The following is a 22,667-nucleotide window of genomic DNA, read 5'->3' as shown; positions in this document are numbered from 1 at the left end:
GTATGCCAAAGTCTTGGAAAAACATTTCTCTCCATTTTAAACTGGATAGCAGTTTCAGATTCAAGTAACATGAATGTCAGACAGATTCACCTTGTCAGCAGGCAGAGGGGGGAGGTGTACAAAGGGGGATGGGCTCATTGCCATGACAGATGTCAGTCTGGAGATTTAAATACTTGTCTACTTGATCAAGGACACCTCTGTTCATGCATAATACAGCTGTGCAAAATTCAGAGAAAGACTGCCTTCAGTCCCCTTGAAAAGTATACCTTGGGTGCAACTTTTATTTATATGACACTTTAAACTGAGAAAAATCTCAAGGCACTTAGAGGGTAAGGAGAAAAATCTAGAGAAGGCATGACAAAGGGGGATCAAAAAGCACTGCCAAAGAAGTAGTTTTTAAGTAGGGAGTTGTAGTTTAAGATTTTTTTGACTATTTGTCAAGAGAGGGTTTGTGAATTCATGATATTGAAGTGTTTAAATTGAGTCTACAAGTGGTTAATGTCCAATTTGCAAATGTGGCTAGAGTTGTGCAGTCAAACTGGGTTGGAGGAAAGAGCACAATTTGTTTATCTAACACCATCTAGACCAAAAGACAAGAAGATAAAAATCTAGCTATCCCAGACATGAGGTAGTGTAGCACAGTTGATTCTGTTTGTGTGTAAAAGATGAAGTAAAATAAAGTAAGATGAGATTCAATGGCAACTGTTAATCTATACATGATTATAAACTGAAGCAGTTTAATGATTCATATGTGGCTTTGCTTCATTCATCTGTTATTAATCCATTGACTGGAAGATTAGAGAGATACACGTGCATGTTTACAGATAACACAGTTCCGATCACAAGAAAGATGAATTAAGATGTATTATTGCACCCCAGATTATATTACCTTACAGTTAGTTTTTGGGACAGTATGTTACACTTCTAAGTGCAAAACGCTTGATTGCTTGGGAGTACAACTAATATTGTACCCAAGAGAATAAGGAATGCAGACCTAAAAGGGAAGCAGAGGGATTTGGCGAAAAAAATTTCAGCATTACGCTTTGTAAAGGGGAAGCAACTTCATGCAGATTTTTCCTGTTCTTCCGCGAGAAGGAAAAACTTTGCAACATCTGCAACTTCTGAAGTACTCTCAAGGAACCATGCCTTTCTTCAGAGCAAATTTCAGAGCCCATGAGGAACATTAAACCTGTGAATGCATTGACTGGAGAAACCTCACTTATTATACTGTGTATAAACACAATTTGATTCACAACATGTAGCCCAAAAATCTTAATCAAGTGATACTTTTGAAGAGCATAATTACAGTAGGTGATTGCTAATGTAGACCCTGACTGTCACTTTGTTTTGATAAATTATAACTATTGGTTAAATTTCTGAGAATTCTGGTAAACTCACAGTATTAGTATTACAATCATTAACCTTATATTGCAGATGCTACTTTTCAACGACATGGGGCTGATATTTTCCCAGCCTGTTAATGAATGAGTAGGCAATATAGTGGGAAAAGACATCAGAAGGGGAGCCAGATATCTTCCTGCCACCATGGCATAATAATACTATGGTAAACTCAGCGGCATGGCCACCCACTGGACAGAAAAATTCAACCACTTAGGTGGCCAATTAAAGGCTATTTCCCAGGCATTTTTCCTGCCTTTGGAGGCCTCAGCACAATGTGATGAGGCAATCATGTAAATCCTGGAAACCTCCAAGCAGGCCATTTGCGACAATGGTCGCGGTAGTGGGGCTATCCTTGATGGAGGATAACCCACAAAGGGCACCATACCATCAAAAACCTTGAACTTTGGAACCTGCTTGGCCCAGTTTTACCAAAGACATCCATTCAACTGCCTTCATCCAAGGCCTGCAGTGGCCACTACTTTAGAAGCATTATTGAGGCTGAACTATTAGACCCCTGATTGGGCAGTGGTCTGTCAACTGGCCACCTCTGGTAAAATGCCATGCCAGCGGCCTGCCAACCACTGAAGTGGAGCATCTTCAATTTCCATTGAAAAATCCAACTCCTGGAGACACCAAACATAACATCACTGCCGAACAGGAACAATATAACCCACAGAAAGCTATGCCAGATAAAATAACAGCGGAGTAAATTGACGCAAACAGTTCAATCCAGGCTAATTATAAATGACTTCAGTTTACTTAAAATTCAGTATTTGAACCTTTGACACACTCCAGTATCTATATGAAAAGAATGTCAATCACATGGATGATTTATGTTAATTTGAATTTGCTTGTCTTTTTCCAGAAACAAATTTAAATAAGACATTTTGTGGTCCAAGTTATGTTATATACTTGGGTTTCTGCAAGAATTGAGGTGTTTCAAAAGCATAGCTTGATTCAAGCACATTTTCAATAACATAAGCAACATGCTACTTGGATATTTCCCCACTTACCAGTGAAAACAAGTCATTCTGAAGCCCTAGCCGGTCTACAGGAGGGAGTGCAAGATTCCGGATACTGGGTAGTAAACTCTCGAGCATTGTTGGACTGTACTGAATGCGACAGAATCCCACTGTTCCTGGGTTTAACTAAAGTTTAAACAAAAGTAAAGAACAAGAGTGATTCATGCACCTACATGTAGAGGTCCTAATGTACATATGTTTACCTGTCTAGAATAGCCATTCCACCTTGTCCTTTTAAAGATGGTAATTCATTGCATTAGATACATTTATCATATACGTACCAGGCAGGCAGAAACCTAGTAAACATGCGCACTGTCAGGACTGTTTTCTTGCCAAAGTCAACCGAATTGAATCACTAACATGACATTAAAAGCTGCAAAGAATCAGCTTAGTTAGTTTCAGTGCTCTGAAAATGTTTATCAGTGTTTTAGTACAACCCTCAAGTTTGATGTCACAAGACTTATCCAATTGATCAACTTAAAAAACAACTCTGAGGGATAGAACATTTTTTGGAATTCCTGCTATATGGAACTAATAAGCACGCTCAGGTACAAACCAAGGACTTCAGATGAAAACCACACCAGGTTGTTCTCATGTACCTTTTGCTGTCAGGCTTAGAGTATCAATGACACAGGCCTATCTATCTGCAATCAGCTACTGCATGAACATAATCACTCCAGGAGAGAGAACAAGACCATCATGTGGTAAAGGGGAAAATTTTCTTTTACATCATAAATTCTTCATACACAGAACTGTTTCACCTTAGTCCCAGTGTGAATGGGGAAGGGAAAGCCTGATCCTAAAAACTAGTTCCAAAGACTCATCCATGTCAAATCTTATTTAAAAAAAATCACAAAGGCAGTATGAATTGAACAGTTCAGTTACAGTTTTATCCCCAATTTTTTAAACAGAGGTATGGATATTACAGAATTTTAAATAGGTCAGATGGCCATCAGGATCAGAACCATTATCAAGGTAGTCAGGCCATTGTTAAGGAACATGTGCGCCTCAGTGGCACAGTTGTTAGAAGAACCATCTCGCAGCACCAAGGACCTGGGTTCAATTTCGGCTGTGTGGAGTTCACACGTTCTCCTTGTGTCTGCATGGATTTCCTCCAGGTGCTCTGATTTCCTCCCACAGTCCAAAGATGTGCAGATTAGTTGGATTGGCCATGCCAAACTGCCCTTTAGTGTCCAAAAATATGTAGGTTAGGGGGATTAGCTATGGTAAATGCGCGGCTTTATGGAGATAGGACGGGAGATGAGCCTGGTAAGATCCTTTTCCAGACAGTTCGTGCAGACTCTTTGGGCCAAATAGCCTTGTTCTGCACTATAGAGATTCTATGGTGGTGACCCCTTTCAAGCCATCAGTTTCCCTCACTTCTCCATTGAGTGATCATTGTATGGTTGAGTTTTTGATGCAGATGGAGGATGAGAAAGTAGGGTCCCAAACCTGTGTCCTCTGTTTGAACAGAGGGGAATACGATAGGATGACAGAGGAATTGGCAAATGTAGATTGGGGGCACAGATTGGTTGGTAGGACGGCTGAGGAACAGTGGAGAATTTTTAAGGAGATCTTTTTCGGTGCTCAGCAGAAATATATTCCGATGGTAAAGAAGGAATGTAGGAGAAGGGATAACCAGCAGTGGTTATAGAAGGAAATAGAGTATTAAATTTAAAGCTGATGCGTTCAGAGTGGCTAAAAGTAGTGGGCGATTAGAAGATTGGGAAAGGTTTAAAAATCAACAAAGAATGACTAAGAAGTTTATAAAGAAAGGAAGGGTAGGCTATGAAGCTAAACTAGCACGAAATATAAAAAAGGACAGTAAGAGTTTTTACAAATATATAAAGAGGAGGAGGCTGGCTAGAGTGAATGTTGAACCCTTAGACGGTGAGAGGGGGGATTTAGTGGTGGGAGATGAGGAAATGGCTGAGGTCTTAAGTAAGTTTTTTCCTCGGTCTTCACAGAGGAGGACACGAATAGTTTGCCGGATATTAAAGATAGAAGGATGGTGGGAGTTGAGGTCCTGAATGCAATTACTGTCAGTAGAGAGGTAGTGCTTGATAGACTAACGGGACTGAAGGTGGTCAAGTCCCCAGGACCGGATGGAATGCATCCCAGGGTTCTGAAGGAAATGGCAGAGGTGATAGTGGATGCCTTAGTGATTATTTACCAAACTTCACTGGGTTCGGGGGAAGTGCCGGAAGATTGGAAAATGGCTAATGTTACGCTGCTGTTTAAAAAAGGTAGCAGACAAAAGGCAGGGAATTATAGGCCCGTTAGTTTAACATCTGTAGTTGGAAAAATGCTTGACTCCGTCATCAAAGAAGAAATAGCGAGGCACCTAGAAAGGAATGGTTTGATAGAGCAGACGCAGCATGGATTCATTAAGGGGAAGTCATGTTTGACAAATTTATTAGATTTCTATGAGGAGGTGACTAGTGCAGTAGACAGAGGGAACCGGTGGATGTGGTGTTTCTAGATTTTCAAAAGGCGTTTGATAAGGTGCCTCAGAAAAGGTTGCTACAGAAGGTTAGGGTGCACGGAGTTGGGGGTAAGGTGTTAGCGTGGATAGAGGATTGGTTGTCTAATAGGAAGCAGAGAGTTGGTATCAATGGGTGCTATTCTGATTGGCGGTTGGTGACTAGTGGAGTGCCACAAGGATTGGTGCAGGGGCCTCAGCTATTTACCATTTATACAGACGATCTGGAGGAGGGGGCTGAGTGTAGGGTGACAAAATCTGCTGATGACACGAAGATGAGTGGAAAAGCAAATTACGTGGAAGGTGTGGAAAGTCTGCAGAGGGATCTGGATAGGCTGAGCGAGTGGGTGAGGACCTGGCAGATGGAGTATAATGTTAGCAAGTGTGAGGTTATCCACTTTGGCAGAAATAGTAGTAGGAGGGATTACTATTTAAAGGGCGAAAAGCTGCAGCATGCTACGGTGCAGAGGGACCTGGGGGTCCTTGTGCATGAGTCGCAAAAACCCAGTCTGCAGGTGCAGCAGGTGATCAAGAAGGCGAATGGAATGCTGGCCTTTACAGCGAAGGGGATAGAATATAAAAGCAGGGAGGTCTTGCTGCAACTGTACAGGGTATTGGTGAGGCCGCAGCTGGAGTACTGTGTGCAGTTTTGGTCGCCGCACTTGCGCAAGGATATTTTGGCCTTGGAGGGAGTGCAGAGGAGATTCACTAGGCTGATACCGGAGGTGGGGGGGTTGGACTATGAAGAGAGACTAAATAGACTGGGTCTGTACTCGTTGGAGTTTAGAAGGATGAGGGGGGATCTTATAAAGATGTATAAGATAACGAAAGGGATGGATAGGGTAGAGGTAGAGAGATTCTTCCCGCTTCGAAAGGATAGCAGGACTAGAAGGCACAGCCTCAAGATAAGGGGGGGAGGCAGTTTAGATTGGAGTTGAAGAGGAACTTCTTCACTCAAAGGGTGGTGAATCTCTGGAATTCTCTGCCCGTTGAAGTGGTGGAGACTACCTCTCTAAATATATTTAAGTTATGGATAGATAGGTTTTTGATAGACAGGGGAATTCAGGGTTATGGGGAGAAAGCGGGAAAGTGGAACTGATCCGCTTCAGATCAGCCATGACCTTATTGAATGGCGGGGCAGGCTTGAAGGGCTAGATGGCCCACTCCTGCTCCTAATTGTTATGTTCCAGTTAAAAAACAGGAATATCTTTAAAATTTCCCGGTTTAACAGACTAAGGATAGCATCAGGGTGGTAGTAAGGGATGATATAGGAGCCAAAGAGCAGAAAGTGGAATCGTTGTGGGTGGAGATTAGGAACAGCAAAGGGAGGAAGACGCTGGTGGGTGTCGTCTATAGGCCCCCAAATAATGATCTGGAGGTGGGGCGGGCTATTAACACGCAAATAAATGCGGCGTGCAGGAATGGAACGGTGATAATTATGGGGGATTTCAATCTACATATTGATTGGTCAACCCATGCTGGATGCGGTGGGCTTGAGGAGGAGTTCTTGGAATGCTGCCGGGATGGTTTCCTTGAACAGTGTGTGTTGGATCCGACGAGGGAGCGAGCTATCTTGGATCTGGTGTTATGTAATGAGGCAGGTAGAATTAGGGACCTTGTGGTGAAGGATCCTCTTGGGAAGAGTGATCATTGTATGGTGGAATTTCGGATGCAGATGGAGGAGGAGAAAGTGAGTTCCCGGACCTGTGTCCTTTGCTTGAACAGAGGGGAGTACGATAGGATGAGAGAGGAATTGGCGAATGTTGATTAGGGGAGCATGTTGGAAGGTAGGCCTGCTGAGGAAAAGTGGAGGATCTTTAAGGAGATCTTTCTTGGTACTCAGCAGGAATTTATTCCGATGGTTAAAAAGGATCGTAGGAGGAGAGATAATCAGCCGTGGATAACGAAGGAGGTAGAGTATTAAATTAAAAGCAGATGCATTTAGAGTAGCTAAGAGTAGTGGGCGAGAAGAGGATTGGGAGAGGTTTAAATATCAACAAAGAATGACGAAGAAGTTGATAAAGAAGGGTAGGATAAACTATGAAGCTGGGCTAGTGCTAAATATAAAAAAGGATAGTAAGAGTTTTTATAAATATATAAAAAGGAAGAGGCTGACTAGGGTGAACGTTGGACCCTTAGAGAATGAGAGGGGAGACTTAGTGGTAGGGGATGGGGAAATGGCTGAGGCCTTAAATAACTTTTTGTTTCGGTCTTCACGGAGGAGGACGTGAATAGTTTGCCGGGTGTTAGCAATGGAAAGATGGTAGGAATGGAGGGCCTGAATGACATTATGGTTACTGGAGAGGCAGTGCTCGACAGATTGGAGGGACTGATTGTGGACAAGTCCCCAGGACCGGATGGAATGCATCCAAGGGTTCTGAAAGAAATGGCGGAGGTGATAGTGAATGCTTTGATGATTATTTTCCAAACCTCGCTGGATTCCGGGGAAGTGCCGGAAGATTGGAAAACGGCTAATGTTACGCCATTGTTTAAGAAGGGTAGCAGGCAAAAGGCAGGGAATTATAGGCCGGTTAGTTTAACGTCTGTTGTAGGTAAAATGCTCGAATCCATGATCAAGGAGAAAATAGCGAGGCACCTTGAGGAGAATTGTTTGATAGAGCAGACGCAGCACGGTTTCGTTAAGGGGAAGTCGTGTCTGACAAATTTATTGGAGTTCTATGAGGATGTGTCTAGGGCGGTGGATAGAGGAGAGCTGGTAGGTGTGGTCTTTCTTGATTTTCAGAAGGCGTTTGATAAGGTGCCGCACAAGAGGTTATTACAGAAGGTTAGGGGGCATGGAGTTGGGGGTAGGGTGTTAGCGTAGATAGGGGATTGGCTGTCAAATAGGAGGCAGAGAGTGGGGGTCAATGGGTGCTATTCGGATTGGCGGTTGGTGACTAGTGAAGTGCCCCAGGGATCGGTGCTGGGGCCTCAGCTATTTACCATTTATATAGATGGTCTGGAGGAGGGAACCGAGTGTATGGTGTCGAAATTTGCTGATGACACCAAGATTGGTGGAACGGCAAATTGTGCAGAGGGTGTGGAAAGTCTGCAGAAGGATCTAGATAGGCTGGGTGAATGGGCCAGGAACTGGCAAATGGAATTTAATGTTGGCAAGTGTGAAATTGTCCACTTTGGTAGGAATAATGGTAGGAAGGACTATTACTTACATGGCAAAAAACTGCAGCATGCAACGGTGCAGAGGGACGTTGGGCTCCTTGTGCATGAGTCGCAAAAACCCAGCCTGCAGGTGCAGCAGGTGGTCAGGAAGGCTAATGGGATGCTGGCCTTCACAGCGAGGGGGATTGAATATAAAAGTAGGGAGGTCTTGCTGCAACTGTACAGGGCACTGGTGAAGCCGCAGCTGGAGTACTGTGTGCAGTTTTGGTCGCCGCACTTACGCAAGGATATTTTGGCCTTGGAGGGAGTGCAGAGGAGGTTTACTAGGCTGATACCGGAGCTGAAGGGGTTGAACTATGAGGAGAGGCTGAATAAACTAGGCTCGTACTCGTTAGAGTTTAGAAGAATGAGGGGAGATCTCATTGAGACATATAAGATGATGATTGGGATGGATAGGATAGAGGTGGAGAGGCTCTTCCCACTCAGGAAGGACAGTAGGACTAGAGGGCACAGCCTCAAGATAAAGGGGGGACAGTTTAGAACGGAGTTGAGGAGGAACTTCTTCACTCAAAGGGTGGTGAATCTCTGGAATTCTCTGTCCGTTGATGTGGTGGAGGCTGCCTCACTAAATATATTTAAGATGCGGGTAGATAGGTTTTTCATAGGCAAGGGGATTAAGGGTTATGGGGAGAAGGCGGGAAAGTGGAACTGAGCCACGACAGATCAGCCATGACCTTATTGAATGGCAGGGCAAGCTCGAAGGGCTAGATAGCCTACTCCTGCTCCTATTTCTTATGTTCTTATGACTATCAACACCTAAAGGGAAATTCATGCATTGTTTGGTCTACAGAACAGTGGAATGGTCCAGCAACCATTTTGGAAACCACACAATGCAAACCATTGTTCTCCTGGACTGTAATGATCTTGCTGAGGTCAGTCTTCTGTCCCTTTGTTTACCATGTGTGTATTGTGCTGTTCGGTTGCTATAGTCAAGCCCCAGAGTCCTTAGAATGCCTGCCTGAATGGAAGCAGCTGGTTTTAAATCCCCACTGCTCCTTCCTTATTGGGTGAGGTAATACTCTACAAGACCCATGAGGGAGATGTGTTGACGACCTCCTATGGCCACCATAATATCCCTCCCCCCAACAATCCAGCCTTTTCAACTTCGCAATTGGACCTGGGGTCTTTTGGAGGCACGACTGGATTAGGCTGGGGGGAGGGGGGTGGGCGTTGGATTGGAGACCTTTACTTCTGAAGGGACTGTCTTAAAGCTACTGAGACTAGTTCTTCCTGAGGTCTTGCTTCAGTTGGCCGGGGGGGGGGGGGGGGGGGGGGCGGGTGGCAGCGCCAGTCTCTTCCACTTCTGGAATCAGTGTCCTCATCACTGAGACACGCACAGGGTTGACTTGTATTCATGGCTCAATGCTGGCAGTGATTGTTCCCATGGCTGGTAACGAGGCCTGCACTGGCACAGGATAGCTACTCCGAGATGGTCCAGGTGCTTCTTGACCATTTTGCCCTGCACTTGGACCTTACCATACACAGGTCGCATTTTTTCTATTATGGTCCTGGGGTCCCAACTGAGACCATCCCCAGAGTTCGTCATGTGGACCGGGTGGCCAGTTTTAACCATTCTTTCTGTCCTTGCAGAATCATAGTTCTTCTTTTGGTTGTTTTGCTGGGAATCCATCCTCCCCACCAAGTTTGGGAACAATGGACTTAATCTTGTGCAAAGCAGCCATCCCATTAAAAATTCTGCTGGGGCTATTCAAATCGTTGTGTGGCAGTAATCTTACAGTTGAATAAAAATTGAGCTAGTTTGGCCTTTATGGATACTGCAGGTTGCTTCTTTATGCCAAGTTTAAAAGTCTCCACTGTCTGTTTAGCCAATCCATTTGATGATGGGTGATTGGGTGCTATCCTAATGTGTTTGATTCCACTGGAAAGTATCAAGGTCCGAAACTTTATTTGATTTATTATTGTCCTCCGTGGACATCATAACGAGGAGCTCGCCAGTTTCCCCTCAGAATAATCGATTAACACCTCAATTGTGCACAGAATACCCTGCGCACGTGAGATGCCTTTACATTTTATTGAAGGTTTTTATTCCAGACTGGACAGATTTCCTAATAATGGACTGCTGATTCAAGTGCAAATATGCATTATTTGAGTAGGCATGAAAACATCTACAAATGTGAACAAGTACAGCATTCAATGATATAAGTAAGGAACAAAAGGCAAGGGCATTCAAGATAAAAGTAGACAAGCACTGCCCCCACCATCCCCCCCCACCCCAAGTATAAGTAAGATAGTTCCATGAGCTGAAAGGAGTACACCCCCCCCCCCCCCACCCCAAGTATAAGTAAGATAGTTCCATGAGCTCAAAGGAGTACACTCGAGGACTCAGATTAATGAGCTGAATTGAACCCGTGATTGGAGTATGATAGATAGCAAGGGATTTTGATTCCATAGAATTTGCACTGCTTATGCAGAACTGTCACTTCAAAGTGTGCAGACTACAACAGCTGAGAATTATCAATGTAACTAATCGCTCCCTGCTCTCTCTCATATAGTTAAAATGGAGGTTACAAAGAGATTCCAACAATAGCAGAAAATCAGGAGGTGGAAGGCAGTGAGGAACTTGGTAAAATTATAATCGCTCGGGAAGCAGTATTGAGTAGACAGGTGGAGCTGCAGGCTGACAAGTCTCCAGGTTCTGATGGACTTTATCCTAGCATCTTAACCGAGGTTACTAATGAATTCAATATGTTAATATTAATTTTCCAAAATTCCGTAGATTCTGGAAAGGTTCCATCAGCCTGGAAAGTAGCAAATGTAACCCCTCTATTCAAACTACAGGCCAGTTTAGCTTGATGCCTGCTGTGGGGAAGTTACTAGAATCAATCATAAAAGAGGATGCAGCAGGACACTTTGAAAAACTTAACCAGTTTTTTGGAGTTAACTGAACGAGTCACATGTGCTGTGGATTTAAGGGAATCTGTGGACATACTGTACTTGGATTTCCAGAAGGCATTTAATAAGGTGGCAGATCAAAGGTCATTGTGCAAAACTCGGTGCAAGGGATAACATGTTAGCATTGAAAGAGGATTGTTTAGCTGACAGAAAATGGAGAAGTTTGCACATTTGGGTCCTTTTCTGATTGGCAGGATGTGAAGAATGGAGTTCTGCAGCGATCTGTGATGGGGCCTGAACTTTCTAAAATTGGGCATGGAACCTAGGGTGACTGTGTGGAGTTTGCACATTCTCTCCCTGGCTCCGTGGGTCTCCTCCAGTGCTCCAGTTTCCTCCCAAAGTTCAAAGATGTGTAGGTAGGTGGATCAGCCATGGTAAACGCATGGGGTTATGGGGACTGGGCCAGGGTGGCATACCCTTTCAGAGAGTTGGTGCAGACTCAAAGGGCCGAATGGTTTCCTTCTGCATTGTAGGATTCTATCCCAATGATGCATGAGAGGAGCAAAGGCATTGTCATGGAATTTGCAGATGACACAAAGACATGTAGGAAACTATGTTATGAACAGTACATAAGGAGTTTGCAGATCGTGAGATACGTTGATGGGGCTTCATGTGGGATTCACGTTATGCGAAGGGATCAAGTTATCAGGGGTAGATGGAAATGTGGAATTCAAAAGAAAAACAGATCAGCCATGATCTTATTGAATGGTGGAGCTGGTTCGAGGGGTTGAATGGCCTCCTGCTCCTAATTCATATAGTTTTATGTATATTCGTAAACAGTTTAAATTGCACCTTAAAAATGCGATTTTAGATTGTTGCTAGATCTTTAACAATTACTGCTGGGACTGAGTTTAGCGATGTTGCAAGATAGGTGATCTCACAACATATTCAAACCTAAATTTATAATGAAAATGGGTATGAACTCTTGATACATGTGGTTAAGTCTAATGTTTCTGAATTACTAACAATCGAATGCTTAAATGTTGCAATGTGTTAATGCCCGATTCTAAGATAAATGTCTTAATTGTGCCTCCTCTTATTAATGTAATCACACAACCTTCATTATACCAGAGATATTAAACACTGAAAAACATTGATCCTTTCCTTGTATATGAATATTACCAAGTGTATTGGTTCGACATTTCATCAGATTTTGTCCAGCTAAATTGTATATTATAGTTATCACCAAATATGTGAAACAAAGTTGCTTAAAGTACATTGGTATTAAAAACTTGACTTTCTGGATATAGTGTTTGCTTAAGCTATACAACGTTTTAAAAAAGATGCCCATTTAGCAGTAGCTGTAGAGCTAGTGCTTGAGGTTCAGAGACTAGAACAGCATCTATCCATTTGCCTTGATGCTTTAAGAATTCAAGCATTGTGTTCTCAAATACAAAAGTATAAGCTTTTTTTGAAAGATTTTATTTATTAGTGTCACAAGTAGACTTACATTAACACTGCAATGAAGTTACTGTGAAAATCCCCTAGACACCACACTCCAGCGCCCATTTGGGTGTACCAAGGAAGAATTTAGCATGGCCAATGCACATAACTAGCACGTCTTTCGGATTGTGGGAGGAAACCCATGCAGACACAGGAGGAACGTGCAGACTCCGCACAGTGACCCAAGTTAGAATCAAACTGGGTCCCTGGTGCTGTGAGGCAGCAATGCTAATCACTGTGCCCTGATGCCGCCCTGATAGAGAGAAAGAAAGAGAGAAAGAATAGAGATAGAGAAAAGTGAAAATAGAGTCTGAGACATGGCAAGGAAAAGAGACACAGACAGGAAGGGACAGAGATGAACAGAGATAGAGATAAGTAATGGGGGCAGGGCAGGTGCCAGGGCAAGAGCGGGAGGGAAAAAAGGGTCAGTGTGGGCCATGGCAGCGAGGCTGTCAGCGCGGGCCCCAGAGCTGCAGGCCTTGGTATGCTTGTAAGGGGCATGGGTTGCTCTAGCTTCAAGGGCAAGGAGGCACAGGCAGACAGATGGGCATTGATATGGACAGAAAGATAGACAGACACATAAATAGAGGTGAAGATTATTTCTCAAAAACAAAGAGGTACAGGTTAGCAGGATTAAAATCCAAAGCCTATTTAGTATGAACGAATGGAACTTATTTCACGCTTTCTAATTTTGCAGCATGAGTTTAAAATGCAGCATAGGAAGCAAACTACAACACTGTAAGCAGAATACAAGCATTGAGAGCATTTGGCAAATGTGAAGGTCAATTATTGAATTTACACAGTCTAAAATAAGCAACACTTGAAATTCCATAATCAAATCCAATGGGGAAGTCTGCACAGAATGTCCATTTTAAGCACCATCATGCACCTCCTCCAGCAGTGCAATTTCTTTCCCATTTTGTCCACTTACTTCCCTTCAGATTTTTGAAGGCTATATATAATTTCTTGGTCTGGAAAGGTAACAATTAGTTGACATCCAAGTGAATGGGCTCTTCACAAATGCAACTTTCCGCTAGAAAATAAATTTCAAAATAAAACAAATGGAAATAAGTCACCAATTCAAGGAGCCAGAATCTGAATCCCACTTTGTATGAGTTGTATTTTTTTTGTTAAACTAGTAGGGAGACAAGAACAAAATACTGAAAGTTCCCCCCTTTTTGAAAAAAAAGTAATTTCTTTCCTAGCCCTGTTTTGGGTAACACCGGACCATATACCTTTACCAAAGCAATTCTGAAACTAACACTAACCTGCAATGACTTCCCTTCTGCAGTGCCAAGTCTCCAGTCAGCATGCTTCCCAAACCACCAAAAGGATGAATTAACTGATCAGTTGTTAATGATATAATGAGATATAAACTCAATGAAGCGACACATTGGGACACCAAATGCACTGCACCAAGAATCACCATTGCACATGGAATTCCCTGACATTACCAAAATATCTTTGAATAAAGGCACAATGGTGGAAGTTAGATACAAAGGCATGGAAGCAAAAAATATTGTCATTGGGGCTTCTCTTGTGTGTCTGGAAGTCAATTGAACAGCAAGGCTGGCGGAGGCCTTAGAGCAGATTCCCTGCCTGACTCTTTTCAAGGATCTGAAGAAAGCAGATTAAAAAGTCTATTTAACCAAAAGGTGGAAAAGAATACATACCCTAATCTACTTCTGAAGCTCTCTGGTGACCTACCTTTATCCACTGATCTGGTTTCACATTCTTCACAGTGATAGTCATCTCTGGCTGGTCCAATAACACCTTCATATTATCACTGCTTACATCTTCACTGGTGCAGATATTAATAGGGACCATCCAGTGAGGATAGTCACTACCTGGGAAACACAGGAGAGGTGTACTTATACATGAATGGATTTAAGTAGTAGAGCCCTGAGAAAATTGACTCCATTTTCCCTCAATAGCAGAAATGACCTCAATGGGTCTGAAAGTACATCACTTAAAAGAATGAATACAAAACAAAACTTTTAGGGTAAATGCACTGACTGGTGTGGAACAAAGTCCGATATACCAGGAAGATACAGATTTGATGAGCAGGCTGCGCTGTTTGTTGATTCAATTTGCACATAGTGAGCTCCCACAAACGCACTGTGATAGTGACGACACATTCAGTTTTTGAGATGTTAATTAAGAGATAAATGTTGACCATATCACCAGGCAGAACTCACCTGCTCTTCAAGATATTGCCACAGGACCTTTTTTTAATCTATCAGAGGACAGACAGCCTCTGCCTAATGCCTCATCCAAAAGTTAGAAATACCAACAATGAGAGGGTGGCACGGTGGCACAGTGGTTAGCACTGCTGCCTCATAGCACCAGGGACTGGGTTCAATTCCTGTCTTGGGTCACTGTCTGTGAAATTTGCACATTCTCCCCATGTTTGCATGGATTTCCTCTGGGAGCTCCGGTTTCCTCCCACAGTCCAAAGACGTGCAGGTTAGATTGATTGGCCAAGCTCAATTGCCCCTTAATGTCAGGAAGACTAGAAGGGTAAAATATGTGGGGTATGGGGACAGGGCCTGGGAGGGATTGTTGTCACTGTAGGCTTGATAGGCCAAATGGCCTCCTTCTGCACAACAGGGATTCTATGATTGTATGATACTAGATAGATATTTGATAAACAAGGTGGCTGAAAGGTTAGAGGGGGTAAGCAGGAATCTTATAGTGGTTCAGGAAGGATGGGGAAGGGGTAAGAACAGAAGTGTGGGAATTGAGCTGGACACAATTGAGGACCCTTTCAACCTCAGTGGGGTGGGGTGGTGGGGGGGGAAGGGTAGGTGTGCTGTTGTGGAAGGTTGCATCACCAGACCAGATTTGATGGAGATGGAGAAACTGATGGAAGGGAATGGTATAACGTATGTAGTTTTTCAATCATTTGGGACCTTTCTAGAATCTACAGAATTTTATAATTGATCAATTCATTACCTCTACAGCCACTTATAAGATCCTATGATGCCTTTTTCAGGTACAGGAGTCATCAGTTTTTTTGGTTTGTTTAGTAATTCTCTCGTTTTCCTTTCTTGTTTCCCACTCTCATTCTCTTAGGGACCAGCACTTATTTTTACTAATCTCTTCTTTTTTTATACTTCTGGAAGCTCTTAATATCCATTTTTTGTTCCTTGCTAGCTAACTCAGTCTATTTTCACCCTTTCTTTTTTAAGTCTTCCAATCTTCTGGCCTTCAACTAAGATTCACAACATTTTATTTGAATTTAAAACCATCCTTAATTTCCTCAGTTATCCTTCACATAGTTACAGGAGAGGTGTACTTCTACATGAATGGATTTATGGAAAGAGAACAAACAGGGAATATTTGCCAATTTGGCCTGCTGTTGATTCCCAGCATTTTCTGACAAGCCAACCAAGTTCTGAAGGTCAGAAGCGGAGCACAAAGCTGTTTAAAAACGGATTCAATCTGAGGCAATCTAACAAGAGAGGAATTTTTAATTGCAAACAAGATTGATTCATAAAGCAAAAGTTTCTTGAACATTTAACTCTCAATACTTTATGTGCAACTTGCGTTTTAAACTTAAGAACTAGAATTGTACATTTATTAAAGCCTTGATAGGATTCACAATCTTGGAGGCGTTTCATCACACGTATCAGCCTAATAATACTTTTGAGCTCTTGTCCTCTGCCAAATATTTAACAGGCACTGATGTACATGGATCAGGCAAAGGCTCCATCAAGTCTTGATCTGTGCTGTGTGGTGCCAGTGCCATAATTCACATCTCCTGATTTAAGAATGATTGATGCGTACAAGTAGCTCATCTGCCAATCGTCTCAGTCAGGAAGCAAAGTTAAAAACAGGATTTAATATGATAAAAACCTTTGTTCTTCTTTGTTTGAGTGTAAATTAAACAATGTTGGTTATGTATAGCAAGATGTCTGGCACAAACTGACTTGTCCCCTATAGAAACATTTTCAAAGGGGACTGGTTACCAAATTATGATACACCTTTTCACATCCAATAGTTGACAGCCAAACTAACTCATCTTCAAGGGTGAAACTTGGTGAAATGTTTATTTTCTGACAAGCTCAGCAATTTTTAAAAAAATCCTACAGTTAAGAATGACAAATAATAACAAGTTATGTACATTTCTCTCAGTGAATTTTCTCCCATTCCCCTGGAAGCTAAAATCATGTTCTAAAATAATTTCACGTGTCCCACAACTAGGTCCTCACCTCAAGTCATACATTTTCCACAATCCAGACATTGAGCGCCAGCAGGCTATCTGATCACAGGAAGAATCAAAGCAAAACCAAATACTGTGATCGCCAACGCCTTACACAAGACAGTAATCACTGGCTGAAATATTTGTTCCTTGTTTACCCGATTGATTGCAATACCCCTATTACAGCTTCAGCAGAGATTATCTAACTCAGCAAAGACCTAAAAGTGGGACCTGGGTAGCCACACTATCCTCCACAAAGGCTTTTCCCTTTGATGTTCAGTTAAGTGGGGGTGACCTCCTTTGCTTCCACTTTTACCTATCCTGGTACAGCTAGAGAATCTCATTTCTCTTCCCATTTATGCACTGCTACGGTGGGAAACCCATGAAGGATCTATCTGTGGCTCCTACTATTTTTCATTTAAACACTGCCTCTTGGCAACATCATCTGAAGACATCATTTTCCACATGGATGCTGATGATGCCTAATTCTATCTCATCACCACATCTCCTGAACCTCCCACTACTTTGGTATTGAGAAGACTGCTTGTCCAACTTCCTGTGCTGGAAATTTCCTCCAATTAATCACTAAGAAGCTATTGTCTTCCACTCTCCACAAACTCTTTTCCCAGGCCATCAATTCTAACTCCCTTGCTGGCTACTGTTTGATCTGAACCAGGTTCTTCACAACATTGATGACCTACTTGTCCCTGAACTGAATTTCTAATCTGACATCCTTTCAATCAAGACACCTAACTGCCACTTCTGCAATATTATTCTTCTCCACGCCTGCCTCAATCAGATGCTGTCAAACATTCATTCATGTTTCCTCCAGACACAACTAATCTGATGCTTTCCTAAACTTCTTCCACATTCGGTTGAACTCTTTCAGAGTTCATCAAGAATTTTGCTGTCTGTATCCTAACGCGCACCGAGTCCCATTCACAAATCATCCACGTTCACTGACTCATAGTGGGTTCAGGTTCACCAACACCTGAATTTAAAAATTCTCATTCACATGTTCTCTCCCGTCCCTATAAGCATAAACTCTTCCAGGCCTACAACTCTAGTAGAACGCTCCATTCCTCCAACTTTGACATCTCTAGTGTATCCCTCAATTCCTTTACTACTGTTTAAGTGCTCAGCTCTGGATTTCCCCCCATTAAACCTCTGTTTTACTCAGATTCTCCTTAAGTCTACCTCTTTGACCAAGCGTTTGATCACTGCCTCAATACTCCATGCAGCTGTGTGTTTCACACCCTCACCACTCTCTAGGCAAACAAGTTCCTGCTGAATTTTACTGCACTCATTAGTGATTAAACCTCCCCCCCAGTAGATATATTTTCTTTACATCTATCATACTCAATCCCTTCAAACATTTCACTGACCTATTTCACCTATCTTCTTTTATCTAGAGAAAACAGCCCATTTATTGGTCAGCTCATCCAATTTCTATTACCCCCAACTCTTCCATTTACTCGGGTCCTTTTTCAGTTCCTCCATAATTCACCACTTAATAATATAAGAACTAGGTGCAGGAGTAGGCCACCTGGCCCCTCAAACCTGCTCCGCCATCAATAAGATCATGGCTGATCTTTTTGTGGACTCAGCTCCACTTACCCACCCGCTCACCATAATCCTTAATTCCTCTACTGTTCAAAAATTTATCTAGCCTTGCCTTAAAAACATTCAATGAGGTAGCCTCAACTGCTTTACTAGGCAGGGAATTCCACAGATTCACAACCCTTTGTGCGAAGAAGTTCCTCCTCAACTCAGTCCTAAATCTGCTTCCCCTTATTTTGAGGCTATGCCCCCTTGTTCTAATTTCACCCAGCAGTGGAAACAACTTCACTGCTTCTACCTTATCTATTCCCTTCATAAACTTAAATATTTCTATACGATCTTCCCTCATTCTTCTGAATTCCAATGAGTATAGTCCCAGTCTACTCAGTTTCTCCTCACAAACCAACCCTCTCAACTCTGGAATCAACCTAGTGAGTCTCCTTGCAACGCCTCCAGTGCCAGTATATCCTTTCTCAAGTAAGGAGACCAAAATTGTACACAGTACTCCAGGTGTGGCCTCACCAGCACCTTATACAGCTGCAACATAATCCCGCTGTTTTTAAACTCCATCCCTCTAGCAGTGAAGGACAAAATTCCATTTGCCTTCTTAATTACCTGCTGCACCTGCAAACTAACTCCTTGAAATTCCTGCACAAGACACCCAGGCCCCTCTGCAAGGAGCATGCTGCAATTTTTTACTATTTAAATAGTAATCTATTTTTTGCTATTATTCTTACCAAAATTTAGCAGCATTTTACACCATCTGTCAGACCCTCGCCCACTCACTTAGATTATCTGTAGCCCTTTGCAGACTTTCAGCCTCTTCAGCACACTTTGCTCTCCCACCCATCTTAGTGTCATTTGTGAATTTTGACACACTACATCTAGTCCCCAACTCCAAATCATCTATGTAAATCATAAACAACTGTGGTCCCAACACTGATCCCTGAGGCACACCACTAGCCACTGTCTGCCAATCAGAAAAACACTCATTTACCCCCACTCTTTGCTTTCTGTTAGTTAACCAATCCTGGGATCCTGAGTAGCAGGGATGAAAGTGAGGGGGGCATAGATGGGGACTGCAATGCACGGCATCGTGGGGGTGGAGCAGAGCATGGTTTGAAATGCGTACACTTTAATGTGAGGAGTATTCGCAATAAGGTGGATGAACTTGCAGCGTGGATCAGTACCTGGAACTTTGATGTTGTGGCCATTTCAGACATGGATAGAGCAGGGGCAGGAATGGTTGTTGCAGGTTCCGGGGTTCAAATGCTTCAGTCGGAGTAGAGAAGGAGGTAGAAGGGGGGGAGGGGTAGCATTATTAGTCAAGGATTGTATCACAGTGTCAGAGAAGAAGTTTGATGAGGACTTGTCTGTTGAGGTAGTATGGGCTGAGATTAGAAATAGGAGAGGAGAGGTCACCCTGTTGGGAGTCTTTTATAGACCTCCTAAAAGTTCTAGAGAGGTTGAGGAAAGGATTGCGGAGACGATCCTGGATAGGAGTGAAAGTAATAGGGTAATTGTTATGGGGGACTTTAACTTTACTAATATTGATTGGAATAGCTATAGTTCTAGCTCATTAGAGGGGTCAGTTTTTGCACAAAGCGTGCAGGAAGGTTTTTTGACTCAGTATGTAGATAGACTATAGGTGAGGCTATATTGGATTTGGTGCTGGGAAATGAGCCAGACCAGGTGTTAGACTTGGAAGTTGGTGTGCATTTTGGTGATAGTGACCACAATTCGGTTACGTTCACCTTAGTGATGGAAAGGGATAGGCATGAACCTCGGGACAGTAGTTTTAGCTGGGGGAAGGGTAATTATGAGGCTATTAGGAGAGAATTAGGAAGCATAGGTTGGACTAGGAGACTACAGGGGCTGGGAACGTCTGAAATGTGGAGTTTTTTCAAGGAGCAGCTACTGCGAGTCCTTGATATGCATGTCCCTGTCAGGCAAGGAGGAAATGGTCGAGCAAGGGAACCGTGGTGCACTAAAGAAGTTGTTTCGCTGGTTAAAAGGAAAAAGGAGGCTTATGTCAGGATGAGACTTGAGGGCTCAGGTAGTGCACTGGAAAGCTTTAGATTGGCTAGGAGGGAGTTGAAGAGTGAGTTAAGAAGAGCTAAAAGAGGACACGAGAAGACTTTGGCTGATAGGATTAAGGAGAATCCTAAGGCGTTCTATAGATATGTTAAGAACAGAAGATTGGTTAGGGCAAGATTAGGGCCAGTTAGAGACAGCAGTGGGAAGTTATGTGTGGAACCGGAAGAGATTGGAGAGGCATTGAACCAATATTTCTCTTCGGTATTCACGCAGGGAGACATAAATGTAGCTGTGGAGAACACTGGGTTACAGGGTTGTAAACTGGATAGTATTGCAGTTGATAAGGAGGATGTGCTAGATATTCTTGAGGGTTTGAAAATAGATAAGTCCCCTGGGCCGGACGGGATTTACCCTAGGATTCTCTGGGAGGCAAGAGAGGCGATTGCAGAGCCTCTGGCTCTGATCTTCAGGTCGTCGTTGGTCACAGGTATAGTCATGATGTGGGTATGCCGGCGTTGGACTGGCGTAAACACAGTAAAAAGTCTGACAACACCAGGTTTTAGTCCAACCGATTTATTTGATAATAGAGTCTATTATCAAATAAATCGGTTGGACTAAAACCTGGTGTTGTCAGACTTTTTACTGTGTCCACAGGTATAGTGCCAGAGGATTGGAGGATAGCAAATGTTGTCCCATTGTTTAAGAAGGGGAACAGAGACTTCCCCGGGAATTATAGACCGGTGAGTCTTACTTCTGTTGTGGGCAAAGTTTTAGAAAAAATTATTAGGGATAGGATTTATAGTTATTTAGAGAGTAATGTATTGATTGGAGATAGTCAGCACGGTTTTGTGAAGGGTAGGTCATGCCTTACTAACCTTATTGAGTTTTTTGAGAAAGTGACCAAAGAGGTGGATGGGGGTAAGGCAGTTGACATGGTATATATGGACTTTAGTAAGGCGTTTGATAAGGTTCACCATGGAAGGCTTCTGCAGATGCAGATGTATGGGATTGGGGGTGATTTAGTTAATTGGATCAGGAATTGACTAGCAGATAGGAGACAGAGGGTGGTGGTTGATGGAAAGTATTCGTCATGGAGTTCGGTTACAAGTGGTGTGCCTCAGGGATCTGTTTTGGGGCCACTGCTGTTTGTAATTTTTATAAATGATCTGGATGAGGGTATAGTTGGGTGGATCAGTAAATTTGCTGATGACACCAAAGTCAGAGGAGTGGTAGATAGTGTAGAGGGGTGTCATAGATTACAGAGAGACTTGGACAAGTTGCAGAGCTGGGCCAAGAGGTGGCAGATGGAGTTTAATGCGGAAAAGTGTGAGGTAATTCACTTTGGCAGGAATAACGGATGTGTAGAGTATAGGGCTAACGGTAGGACTCTGAATAGTGTTGATGAACAGAAGAATCTAGGTGTATGTGTACATAGATCCCTGAAAGTTGGGAATCAAGTAGATAAGGTAGTTAGGAAGGCATACGGTGTCTTGGCGTTTATTGGTAGGGGGATTGAATTTAGGAGCCGCAACGTCATGTTGCAACTGTACAAAACTCTGGTGCGTCCGCACTTGGAGTATTGTGCGCAGTTCTGGTCCCCACATTATAGGAAGGATGTGGAGGCATTGGAGAGGGTGCAGAGGAGGTTTACCAGGATGTTGCCTGGTATGGAGGGAAGGTCCTATGAGGAGAGACTGAGGGATTTGGGGTTGTTTTCATTAGAAAGAAGGTGGCTAAGAGGGGACCTTATTGAAACATATAAGATGATTAGAGGTTTAGATAGGGTGAACAGTGATAGCCTTTTTCCTCGGATGGAGAAAGCTAGCACGAGGGGGCATAGCTTTAAATTAAGGGGTGGTAGATATAGGACGGATGTCAGAGGTAGGTTCTTTACCCAGAGGGTGGTGAGGGATTGGAATGCCCTGCCTGCTGCAGTTGTAGATGCGCCTAGTTTGGGGGCATTTAAGAGATCCGTGGATAGGTTTATGGATGGAAAGGGATTGGTTTAGGTTAGAGGGTCATTGCTTTTTTAATTGGTCGGCGCAACATCGTGGGCCGAAGGGCCTGTTCTGCGCTGTAATGTTCTATGTTCTATTCATGCTAATACATTACCCGTAACAGTGTGCACTTTTATCTTATGTAGCAATCTTTGGTGTGGCACCTTGGTCAAATGCCTTCTGGAAATCCAGATACACCACATCCACAGGTTCCCCATTGTCCACTACACATACAATGTTCTCAAAGAATTCCACCAAATGAGTCAAACATGACCTGCCCTTCATGAACCCAATGCTGCAAATTACCAGTGGGACAATTTATATCTAGATGTCTCACTATTTCTTCCTTGATGATGGATTCAAGCATTTTCCTTACTACAGAAGTTAAGCTAATCAGCCTATAGTTACCTGTCTTTTGTCTACCACTT

At 43.0% G+C, this 22,667-nt stretch overlaps 1 protein-coding gene across 1 annotated transcript in view; it reads right to left on the bottom strand.

Annotated features, from left to right (window-relative positions):
• Nucleotides 1–22,667, bottom strand: part of npepps (aminopeptidase puromycin sensitive) — a 217,303-nt gene that overhangs the window by 44,650 nt on the left and 149,986 nt on the right. The window contains exons 15-16 of the mRNA XM_080213884.1: nt 14,149–14,288; nt 2,415–2,549 (exon numbers count right to left, since the gene is read on the bottom strand). Of these exons, the coding sequence (XP_080070010.1) occupies nt 2,415–2,549; nt 14,149–14,288 (275 nt within the window). The remainder of the gene's footprint in view (nt 1–2,414; nt 2,550–14,148; nt 14,289–22,667) is intronic.

Source organism: Carcharhinus amblyrhynchos, chromosome 27 (assembly GCF_965287045.1).
Source record: "Carcharhinus amblyrhynchos chromosome 27, sCarAmb.v2.hapA, whole genome shotgun sequence".
NCBI lineage: Eukaryota > Metazoa > Chordata > Chondrichthyes > Carcharhiniformes > Carcharhinidae > Carcharhinus > Carcharhinus amblyrhynchos.
The sequence above is the reverse complement of the archived record's forward strand: the minus strand, read 5'-3'. Positions and strand labels throughout refer to the sequence as shown.